We start from the raw sequence: 12,789 nt of genomic DNA, 5'->3' as shown, positions 1-12,789 counted from the left end.
CAACATTCAGAGGAAAATGCCGCAAACATTCTTAAAGCGAAACTTGAAACTAAAAAACGTAATATATTTCTAGCACTTAGTGTGGCATATTTATTGATTTATTTTCGAAACTAAGGAGCAATAAAGAAAGCTTTAACAATATTGTACACCATAGGGCCATTAAAAGAGGTCAATATGGTCTTATTTCTAAGAAGTAAACGATTTAATTTTATGCTTTTTTGGGGTGATTACTATTTGAGGTGGTGGAGATTACCAATTGAGGAGCGCGCTTGCCGCAAAACAGATTTGGGTGGCGGTGATTACTATTTGAGGAACTCTGGACTCCCTCCCTCCTCCAACCCACCAACTATCCAACCATCAAAATACCCTCTCGCCTAAAAACAACCAATCCACCATGTAGACCTTTAACAGCAAACTAGCAAATCAACCAACCAACCAAATATCTAGCTAACAAACCACCAACCACAGTAGAATTGTATATGTATTGTTAATGTTCAGTGTTCAGTGTTCAGTGTACATTTATGAAAAGGATTTTTAAAATGAGTAGAAACTAGTTTAAAACAATTAATTGTATTTAACCCTAAGTAGTTAGTATAGTATCCAATGAGGGAAGGGGTTCTGAAGATTGAAATAGATTTTTAAGCTGGAATTTAAAAACTTCTCTTTGCCTTTGTTAAAGAACATGCAATCCTTTTGAAGGAGAATGTCCGGGGGGGAGGGAGGGTGTTTAAGTGTTTGGCTTGAATAACTACACAAAAGGTTGTATTATCGGCTTAGGTTACAATAAAAAAAACTCCATCTGCCTCTAATTGACTTGATTTTTAGGCATTTAGGAATGAACAGTAAATTTTGAAGAGACCATTTTATTACTTTGAATCCCAATATCATGCTCTAGACTCTAGAGGGTTTCAATACGAACTGAGATTCTCTGAAATTTTCTAATTCTAGGAATAGTTTAATTTTTCATGTTCTCATGTTTACTTCTTATTAGATATATTGTTTACTTTTATTCAATGAATTAATTAATTTTTATGGGAAATAATGAATGAAGTTCTCATGAATAAGTTAAAACTTAAAAAGTTTAACTAATAAGCCTAAATATTAACTATGAATTAGAGTAATTTATAGAAAAAAAAACTTGAGACTTTGAACGGTAAGTATAAGGAAAAATCTTTTTAGACGAAATGCTTGAAAATTAATGCACTGACCATTTAATTGTTCGATTAAAAAAAGCATTGTACGATGAAAAAAAAAGTAAAAGTAAAATGACTTACCATAAGCTCTAGGTTGGGAGAGAGCTGGTAGAGCTTGTTGATCCCTCCGATGTACACCCTGCCAGTGTTCTTGTCTACAACTAGGTTATTAAACTGTGGACCTTCATCTTCTCCTTGTTGTTGAAGTAGAACTCCTACACGGGGATCAGAGAACTCAACAACAATATTCCGACCTCCTGAACACAATAATAATGGTCAAAGGTCAAATAGATCAAAAAGTCAAAGCACAGCCCCAAAAAAGAAAAAAATGTTAACAGGTCTAATTAGGTCAAACACGGTCAAACAAGGTTAAAAAGGTTTCACATGGTTTAACAAGGAACAAGGTTAGAAAAGAAAGGTCAAACAAGGTCTGACAAAAACACTAACAAGGTCTGACAAACAAGGTTAAACCCTCTACGACAAGGTCAAGAAAGGTCAAACAAGGTCTAACTAGGTCAAGAAAGGTCTAATAAGGTCCAACAAGATCAAAGAAGGTTAAAAAAGATCAAACATGGTCAAACAAGGTCAACAAAGGTCACCCAAGGTCAAACAAGTTCAGACAAGTTCATAAAAGGTCAAACAAGGTCAAACAAGGTCAACCAAGGTCAACCAAGGTCAACCAAGGTCAAACAAGGTCAAACAAGGTCAAACAAGGTCAAACAAGGTCAAACAAGGTCAAACAAGGTCAAACAAGGTCAAGAAAGGTTAAGAAATCTCAAGAAAGGTCAAGAAAAGTCTAACAAAGTCAAGAAATGTCTAACATGATAAAATATGACAAAAACAGGGTCAAACAAGGTCAAGCTTAGGACAAGGTCAAGAAAGATCAAGATAAGTCTTACAAAGTCAAGAAAGGTCTAATAAGGTTTGATAGGGTATGACAAAAACAAGGTCAAATAAGGTAAAACATGCTAGGACAAGGTCAAGAAAGATCAAGAAAAGTCTGACAAGGTCAAGAAAAGTCTAACAAGGTCAAGAAAGGTCTAGCAAGGTCACTTAAAACAAAACAAAAAACATTTGAATGCTAACGGGAAAAAATAGAAAAAGGAAAGTTAAAAAATATTTGATATACAGAAGAATGGAAGAGAGATATTTTCTATAAAGAGAAGAAAATAATAGAGAATAGATTAGAAGAAGAGAAAATTGGTAAGAAGAAAAAATAAAAAGATGGGGCCGTCCTAGAGAACGATTTTGGGACTTTGGGATTTTGGGGAAGAAGAGGATCTAAAGAGAAAAATAATAAGATGGAAGAAGAGGATCTGAAGAGAAAATAAGAAGAAAGAAGATAGATTAGGAGGATCTAAAAAGAAAATAAGAAGATGGAAGAAGAGGATCTACAGAGAAAATAAGAAGATAGAAGATGGAAGAAGAGAAAGTGTGAAAGAAGAGGATCTACAGAGAAAATAAAATAATAGAAGATGGAAGAGGAGAAAGTGTGGAAGAAGAGGATCTAAAGAGAAAATAAGAAGATGGAAGAAGAGGATCTAAAGAGAAAATAAGAAGATAGAAGATGGAAGAGGAGAAAGTGTGAAAGAGGATCTAAAGAGAAAATAAGATAATAGAAGATGGAAGAGGAGAAAGTGTGGAAGAAGAGGATCTAAAGAGAAAATAAGAAGATGGAAGAAGAGGATCTAAAGAGAAAATAAGAAGATGGAAGAAGAGGATATAAAGAGAAAATAAGAAGATAGAAAATGGAAGAGGAGAAAGTGTGGAAGAAGAGGATCTAAAGGATGTTGATATTGATATACATAGACTGGATTAAAACTGGGGTTAGATGTCAAGGTTAGCTTACTCAGGATATGGGTAAATAGATAGATAGATATATAGATAGATAGATAGATAGATAGATAGATAGATAGATAGATACAAGATTGAAGCAAATATAATAAATTTGCAGATAGGTAGACTCATAGAAAGAAGATAATAGAAACATAGATAGGTAGCTAAATAGGTAGATGAATAGGTATCTCGATAGGAAGATTGATAGGTAGATGTATAGGTAGATGGAAAGTAGATGAATCATGAATAGGTAGATATAAAGTAGATGTATCATGAATAGGTAGATGTAAAGTAGATGAATCATGAATAGGTAGATATAAAGTAGATGTATCATGAATAGGTAGATGTAAAGTAGATGAATCATGAATAAGTAGATAATAATTTTTTAAAGACACAGAAATAAAGAAAAATATCTGCCCCCCCCCCCGTCTAGAAGAGCCTAGACATTTACAAGGTCACACATTAAGAACATAAACCATATAAATCATACTTTTGAATTATTAATGTAAAAAAATTTGTTTTTAAGATAAATTGATTATACATGAACGTATTTGACATAAAAAAATTAAATAAATAGAGAAGGAGAGAGGTATAAGGTGTTTTTAAGGTTTTTATTTAAGTAATAATTCATATTTCTACAGCGTGGAATATTAATACTGGTCACTTGACAGTATAATGGAGGAATATGATAAAAGCCTTTTCAGAGCTTCATAAGTTGACAAAATATGAAAATAAGCAGAAGCATTTTTAAAAAATAATATTTATATATTTTAATAATATAGTTCATACTACTTCTACTTAGTTAAACATGGATTAAACCTCTATTCAAGTTGTTAAATATATATTTATATAATTGTATTTCCATTAGGTTTTCAATTTTATTTTTTTTAAAGACTTGGAATATAAGCTTGTCGATTAAAAGCAAAGAAAAACAGGCGAAATCCATTAAAATAATGAAATGTCTGTTAGTTTTAATATATTCTGGGATTCCTGTATTATACAAAGTAAACACAACAGATTGTTTACTTGTTTACTTGTTTACTTGTTTACTTGTTTACTTGTTTACTTGTTTACTTGTTTACTTGTTTACTTGTTTTTAGGTAAGAAGGTAGGTATGTAGTTCTAACAATGTAAAAATATATATGAGAACCGGTATATAAGATTATCTCTCCCCCAGTATTAACTAGACAATAAAGCTTATCTAAATGAATAGATCTGTTTGAGTGTTAATTTTCTACAAAAATAAAAAGAAATTTTGAAGAAAAAAAAACTGTATTTCTCTCAAGTTTATACAATTTTCTATTTTATTAGATTTATGAAAGGTTTCTGAGATTATTTTAAATTTTATGAGATTCTATCAAGGTTTTATGGGATTCTATCACGGTTTTATGAGATTCTATCACGGTTTTATGAGATTCTATCAAGGTTTTATGGGATTCTATCACGGTTTTATGAGATTCTATCACGGTTTTATGAGATTCTATCACTGTTTTATGAGAATCTACCAAAGTTATGAGATTCTACTAAGATTTTATGAGATTCTATCCAATTTTATGATATTCTATCAAGGGTTTATGATATTCTATCAAGGGTTTATGAAATTCTATCAAGGGTTTATGAAATTCTATCTAGGATTTTTAAGATTCTAACCAGTTTTATGATTTTCCATCAATGTCTTAAGATATACTATCAATGTTTTATGAAAATCTAACAAGGATTTTTAAGATATGGTGTTTAGGAAGTTCTACTTGAGGCAGCATAGTTTACGTTCTCAGTTCAGTTTAGATGTCTAACAAAACAAAATGTGTTTTTACAAAAGCAGTAAAAAAATAATATTCTTCATTAAAACTCCTTTCCTCATACTCATGTTTAACAAAAATAATATTAATAGTTAAAAGTTTTCTTTAAAAAAATACCTGTTATAACAAATCTATGAAAGAGCTTTAGTATCGGTAACCATTTTTTTAGTGACATATACCATAAAACAAGTATGTACGTGCTTGGCAATACTTTTTTAACAGATTTTCTTTAAATAGAAAATAAGCGTGGTCGATTTTAAACTAAAAATATTTTGAAACTTCCTTTGTCCTCAGTAATTGAAGACACATATTGATTTTTTTTCATTCACCCTAACTGTTCGTAATTCAAAATGAAACTCAACGATTGATTATATATTTTCTTTGGTAAAATTATTTACCATTAACTGGAAAGCTGACTGAGGAAAATTAATTTTGTTCTAAAAAATTACCTCCTTCAAAACAGAGGGTTGTCAATAGCTGATTATTATAAAAATAGCTGATTATGATACCAATAGCGGATTATTATAAAAATAGATGATTATGATACCAATAGCTGATAATGATACCAATAGCTGATTATTATAAAAATAGCTTATTATGATAACAATAGCTGATTACTGTAAAAATAGCTGATTTTGATACCAATAGCTGATAATGATACCGATAGCCGATTATTATAAAAATAGCTGATTATGATACCAATTGATGATTATTATAAAAATAGCTGATTATGTTACCAACAATTGATTATGATACCAATAGCTGATAATGATAACAATAGCTGATTATGGTGCAAATAGCTGATTATGTTACCAACAGCTGATTATGTTACCAACAGCTGATTATGTTACAAACAGCTGATTATGTTACCAACAGCTGATTATGATACCAATAGCTGATTATAATAACAATAGCTGATTATGATAACAATAGCTGATTATGTTACCAACATCTGATTATGTTACCAACATCTGATTATGTTACCAACAGCTGATTATGATACCGATATGTGATAATGATACCAACAGCTGATTATATAACCTACATCTAAATCTGATAAAAAAAACGTTTTAAAAAAGGCGCTAATTTTGGTGCCAACAGCTTAATACTGATTACTGCTTACATTTGACTAAAATCAGTCGTTTACGCTTGTGGGTAAAATCAGCTGTTCATGCTAAGTGAAAAATGGAAGAATATATCTCAGCATAAACCCTCGTGAAAAGAAATTAATAATTTCTCTCATCTTCAGTTTAATTAATTTTTCTATACAACAATTTTCTAATCTAAACATCTATCAATGAACCCATATTAATCACTCCTTCTTTTTAGTTCACATTTCTACTAGTCATATATCTGCTAGTCCATCTATCTGCTAGTCCATCTATCTGCTAGTCCATCTATCTGCTAGTCCATCTATCTCCTAGTCCATCTATCTGCTAGTCCATCTATCTGCTAATCCATCTATCTGCTAGTCCATCTATTTACTAGTCCATCTATCTGCTAGTCCATCTATCTGCTAGTCCATCTATCTGCTAGTCCATATATCTGCTAGTCCATCTATCTGCTAGTCTATGTATCTGATGCCCATCTATCTGCTAGTCCACCTATCTGCTAGACCATCTATCTGCTAGTCCATCTATCTGCTAGTACATCTATCTGCAAATCCATCTGGCTGACAGTCCAACTAGATGATAGTCCATCTATCTGCTAGTCCATCTATTCTAACCTATCTGGTTTAATTTTATGAGTATCTATTTGTCCACTAATATTCTATATCCCTGTTTATGTATACCTGCAGTCTGCACATTTATCCATAATTTATATACGACAATTTTTTTTTATTTGTCAAGTTTCAAGTCTGTTTTTAAAACTTAATTCCAGTGTGTTCATAAAACAAAATTAACAACGCCCTTTCTGTGTAAAAAAGGTTGCAACTTCTTTATTAAGTTAGTCTTTTATTACCTAACTTTTATAGTCAACCATTTCTTCCATTGTGGGTTTAAAAATACACTGACACGACTTTAGAGGAGGGTGCTAGAGAGAGAGGGGGGGATTTAAAAAATTTTAAACGAGATCTAGAAAAAGGTACACAAGAACTTAGCCACTTTTAAAATCTTTTATCCAAAAAAATATTCATTATCTACAAAGATCATATTTTTTCAGAAGAGGTGTTAGGAGGAAATGTCTTTTTAAAATCAAAATACTTTCATTTTTCTTCATAAATAAAATTTGGAGGGGGTATTTCTCTTAAACAAGTTTAAATGTAGGTTTAGAGATGGATCGAGTACACAACACAATATATTATTCATAGATTTTCTAGAAATTGCTATTGCTCNACTACTCCGCCCTATTTAACCCTGTCAGATAGAAACTACTCCACCCTATTTAACCGTGTCAGATAGGAACTACTCCGCCCTATTTAACCCTGTCAGTTAGAAACTACTCCGCCCTATTTAACACTTTCAGATAGAAAATACAACGTCCTATTCAACCCTGTCAGATAGGAACTACTCCACCCTATTTAACCCTATTAGATAGGAATTATACTCCGCCCTATTTAACCCTATTAGATAGGAACTATACTACGCCCTATTTAACCCTATCAGATAGAAACTATCCTCCGCCCTCTTTAACCTTATCAGATAGGAACTATACTCCGCCCTATTTAACCCTATCAGATAGGAACTACTCCGCCCTATTCAACCCTATTAGATAAGAACTCTCCGCCCGATTTACCACTATCAGATAGGAACTACTCCGCTCTATTTAACCTTATCAGATAGGAACTACTCCGCCCTATTCAACCCTATCAGATAGGAACTACTCCGCCCTATTCAACCTTATCAGATAGGAACTATTCCGCCCTATTCAACCCTATTAGAAAGGAACTACTCCGCCCTATTCAACCCTATTAGCAAGGAACTACTCCGCCCTATTCAACCCTATCAGATAGAAACTACTCCGCCCTATTCAACCCTGTCAGATAGAAACTACTCCGCCCTATTCAACCCTATTAGAAAGGAACTTCTCCACCCTATTCAACCCTATTAGAAAGGAACTACTCAGCTCTATTCAACCCTATTAGAAAGGAACTACTCCGCCCTATTCAACCCTATTAGAAAGGAACTACTCCGCCCTATCCAACCCTATTAGAAAGGAACTAATCCGCCCTATCCAACCCTATCAGATAGAAACTACTCCGCCCTATTCAACCCTATTAGAAAGGAACTACTCCGCCATATTCAACCCTATTAGAAAGGAACTATTCCGCCCTATTCACCCCTATTAGAAAGGAACTACTCTGCCCTATTTAACCCTGTTAGATAGGAACTACTCCGCCCTATTCAACCCTGTCAGATAGAAACTACTCCGCCCTATTCACCCCTTATTAGATAGGAACTACTCCGCCCTATTCAACCCTATCAGATAGGAACTAACTTAAACTAAGAAATTTAGACATTCCAATGGTTCAACCGAGTTTCCCAATCAAATTTGAGACATATCAAAGATTACTACTGTATACATGTTACATACATATAAAATAGAATTCCCCTATTGAGGGGTGTATTGAATATTAAGTTTCCATATAAAAAGTAAATATAAGAATTCAATTCCTTATCAGTTATTAAAATTACAATTCGAGAAACGACATTTATTTACAGAAAGATAAAAAGTTAGTTGGGAGCTTTGAGACCCTTAATACAATTATGACATTGATTTGTCCCAGCCATTTTCAACCTAGATATTTAACAATTTTCATAAAAAAAAAACGATTAAAATTTATTTTAATATCCTGACCAAAAGAAATATTTGCAGGTTACAACAAAAAAATGTAAAAAATATTTTGAAAAGTAAAGAAAATTAACTTCATCATAATGATTAAATAAACAAAAATAATTTCTAGAAAAAAAATAATAAATAATCTGGATTTTTTAAATCTTTTAAAATAGGCCTACATTCAGCATTCTGCATTCCTAGGCATCCAGTTATAGTAACAGGTTTCAACCACCTTTATTAGGTTGAATACACAGTTACAAGAAATAAAAAACTTGATAAAAATGTGTGGTTTTGAGTTTAACTTTAGTATTAAAGCTCATTTTTCTGTCAATAATTTCAACTTTTTACGATTCATTTTCTGCAAAATATTAAACCAGGTGTTTATTTCCTTGAAAATTCATAAGAATAGAAAAATTTCTAAATTTTACTGGTGTTATCATATTACCGGTTTTATTTTTCAGAAAAAATATATTTTTGAATAAAATGTTTAAAAAACAATTTTTGTAAAAAATATACACTGTATAGCATTAACGAGTAAAAAATATAGCTTTCATTGTAAAATATTGTTTTTTTTAAATAATCCATAGTCTTAAAATTGTTATTTCAATGCACAAGTCAATTATGTAAAGAAACCACAATTGAAAAAAATAAGTTTTTAAAGAGAAAAAAATGCATAACACTAATTCAATTTTGATCAGACAAGCTGGGTTTAGCTGAGAATTAATTCAAATTTACGTCTGTTGTCCCTTTAAGATCTCAACTTAATTAAATTTACGCCTGTTGTCCCTTTAAGATCTCAACTTAATTTTAACGAAAAAAAACCCAACTTAAGCTAATTGAAAAAGTTATATTTGCTTCTTCATGAAAAGGTAAATGGTGATTACGTCATACCTTCAATGATTTAAACATGAGAATGTAAATGTTTACATTATAGCTTACTTACTATATATCTATCTATCTACTTATTTTTCTATCTATTTATCTATCTCAGCTCAGATATAAAGTAAGGCCCATGCTTCATGCTATCAAAGTACTTTGACTGTAAAATATATAACATTTTGAACTCATTACAGTAACTCTCCCCTTAATGTTAAAAACTTAAAATTTGCACACTAATTACAAAAATTTTAAGCAAATTTCTGCAAATTTGAATTTTAAGTTTGCATTCTTCTTGATGTGACTAATCGAGTTATTACTTCTTAATACAATTTGAAGTGGAACCAACCATATTTGAGCCGCGTCTCAAATTTAAGCCGCGGCTTTAATTCTTTAAATTCGGCCTCTGTAAACTTTACCTTTGTATCTAACTATAGTTAATACAAAAAACATAAATTTTTCCCCATTACTTTTTATTTTTTTAACAGCAGAGTCGATATATTTACTTGCAATTGAAAAAAAACTGTAACTAACAAGAATAAGTAAAGAGATAAAGGTCTTAAATGTTGAAGAGACAGGTTGGGGAAAAAAAGAAAGTGGTGGAAAAAAAGAAAGTGGGGGGTTAAAAATGGAGAAATTCTGGGTGGTATCGACATGGATGAATTGGGACTAGGGGGAAATTGCAAAGAGGTGAGGGAATTCATAGTCGAGGTGGGGGATTTGAGCAAGGGGAATTTCCCCAGGAGAAATGCATAGATACATACATATGTTGAGCATCTATTATGTAAATTACATATATTGAATGGGTTGGAAAACAAAGAGGGGGGGGGACCAAATGGGGGTTGGGGCATTTGTTGCTGAGTGGGGGAAAAAAAGAAGATATGGGGAAATAAATAATAAATCATTGTAATTAATGTAAGAGGGTGGGTTAAGTGAGATTAGAAGGGGGGGGGGGGTAATAAAAATCCGTTAATAGCACCATAAAATAATGAAAAAAAAATTTTTTAATTGGAACATTTGACATTTAGGTTTTCTGTGTCTTGTTTGAAAACTGTAATTTTAGTTGAAAACAAAATTAATTTTTAAACAGGAAAGATGGTCGGTTGAATTTTTTATTTGAAAATGTCAGAAACAAAGAAGAATTTTTTTTTACGAATTTTAACTTAGAAATGATATATTCAAACTAAAATCGTGTCAACAATAAATTATTCCAGGACGGATCTTAAGATTTTCTTCACATAATAAAAAATGGAAAATTAAAAAGACATCACAGATTTTCTCAACAGCTGAAAATAATAAAAAAGATCATAAATCTGAAATCAAGAATGATCATTGATCATTGATCATGAGAAAAATAAGGAATTATTAATAATTAGAAGATTTAATTTTCTATTCTTTTCAAGCTGTGTTGAAAGCAAAGAAAGCATTGTAAATCGCAGTTTAGGATTTTAGCGATTTTGGTAAAAATCGAGCTTATATTTATTCAAAAACAAAACAAAAACATTTTTCGAAATAATATTCTCAAAAAGTCAAATTCAAGGGATACTTCTAGAGAACTTGTAGATAATTAATTTTCAGCTAGAAACTCGAAGATATCTCATTCATTCTTGATCAGAGAGAGGTTTAAATAGAGGGATACTAGGTCTCCAGTAAATAGAGGGATACTAGGTCTCCAGTAAATAGAGGTATACTAGGTCTCCAGTAAATAGAGGTATACTACGTCTCCAATAGAAGTTAATTTACAAGGCCCTGGGACCAGTGTAAAAGCTGTTAAAAGTAACCATGAATAAAGAAAACTTACCATCTTTGCTATTTGTTGTACAGCCCACCCCTATAAGAAGAAGAATTAGGGGCGTTACCACCCAGGTAGGGTTGTGGTTTAGAGCCAGCATGGCTGAAAAGGCTTGTTTTAGCTTTTACACTGCATGTTTAAGTATAATTCACATTTTCTCTGTTTGTCACTGATTTTCTTGATGTTCACTGCTCACTTCAGAGTTTCTCTAACTTCACATAGTCACATTCTGAAAATAGATCAATTAAAAATAACAATTCTGAAACTAAAAAAATACAGATAATATCACATTCTAAAATTAAATAAATTGAATTCAAATCATATTCTGAAATTTAAAACAAATTAAATTATATATAAAAACCTATACCCATTTAAATCATATTCTGAAATACTAGAATTGTCACATTCTGGAATTTAAAAAAATTAAATAAAATTTAAAGTACTATACCCATCTCCTTAAAAAATGGCATAGCTTTGAAGTGATAGAAAAGTTGATATAAAACCTATGAACCTTGAAATTACCATAATATTGGTCAACTTTACTCTTATTTCACGATCCTTAGTTTTAAAAATGTGTTCGGGAAAGAGAAATAGGTGGTAGCTTAAACGTGTTAAATTTATAAATTCAGGGCCCAAAATTTAAGACAGGGTATCGTTATGAAAACCAGTTTTAAAACCCGGGTTTTACGAATGGGGTTAGGCAGTTTTGTGGATATCAATATTTTTGTTATTGAAATATTTTTTTATTTAGATTCTTCATATTTTCCATTTTTGTCGAATCTCTTAAATCAAAATCTACACAAATGTTAAGACTCCAAAAAGGAAACTCGAGAGTTTCGTTCAACGATACTTTTTTAAATTTCGGGCTCAGGCCTAAAATTCATTAAATTCGGACTCAGGGAGATGTAAAAATGGACATCAATCAATAAGAACCAGTGTACAAAATATAATTTGAGGTTTACGTATAGAATTATTTAAGTCTTTAAAATGTTTTCTTCTAAATAAAAAATTGACACCCACAGATTGAAAATAAATGCCAAAACTTTAGGTCCAGTCCTATAGTAGGAGATTTTTCGACCCCCCAACCCCGTCCTCCCTTCCACTCCTGCTTGTACAACCGATTTCTACTATTTTTCAACATGATATTGATATTTATTTACATCATTTCAGGGTTATGTTTGGTTAAGACAATTTCTGGGCCGAGCGCTACGGCTAGGACATACTAAGGGCCGAGTGCTGTGTTACATTTAAGAACCATTTAAAAAATATATCGAAAGAAATACATATATGTATAAAATATATATTTTATCTGTTAGTTTTAACTTAAAAATAATTTTCGAGTTTGTTTCTATATGGTTATTAAAAGTTTGAAGGAAGTAAATCCAAAAACAAACTTTTCCTATCTTTTCTCATTTTTCTTCTACAGTGATTCATCTGGGATACAGATTTGCAGACTTTTGATCGATTACAGAGTAGGGGATACCAATAGCTGATTATTATAAAAATAGCTGATTAT

At 31.5% G+C, this 12,789-nt stretch overlaps 1 protein-coding gene across 1 annotated transcript in view; it reads right to left on the bottom strand.

Annotated features, from left to right (window-relative positions):
• LOC111710482 (plexin-A4) overlaps positions 1 to 12,789 on the bottom strand; it is an 82,781-nt gene that overhangs the window by 64,121 nt on the left and 5,871 nt on the right. The window contains exons 2-3 of the mRNA XM_023484585.1: positions 11,283 to 11,502; positions 1,275 to 1,450 (exon numbers count right to left, since the gene is read on the bottom strand). Of these exons, the coding sequence (XP_023340353.1) occupies positions 1,275 to 1,450; positions 11,283 to 11,373 (267 nt within the window). The 5' untranslated portion in view covers positions 11,374 to 11,502. The remainder of the gene's footprint in view (positions 1 to 1,274; positions 1,451 to 11,282; positions 11,503 to 12,789) is intronic.

Source organism: Eurytemora carolleeae, unplaced genomic scaffold (genome assembly GCF_000591075.1).
Source record: "Eurytemora carolleeae unplaced genomic scaffold, Eaff_2.0 scaffold1015, whole genome shotgun sequence".
Lineage (NCBI taxonomy): Eukaryota > Metazoa > Arthropoda > Copepoda > Calanoida > Temoridae > Eurytemora > Eurytemora carolleeae.
The sequence above is the reverse complement of the archived record's forward strand: the minus strand, read 5'-3'. Positions and strand labels throughout refer to the sequence as shown.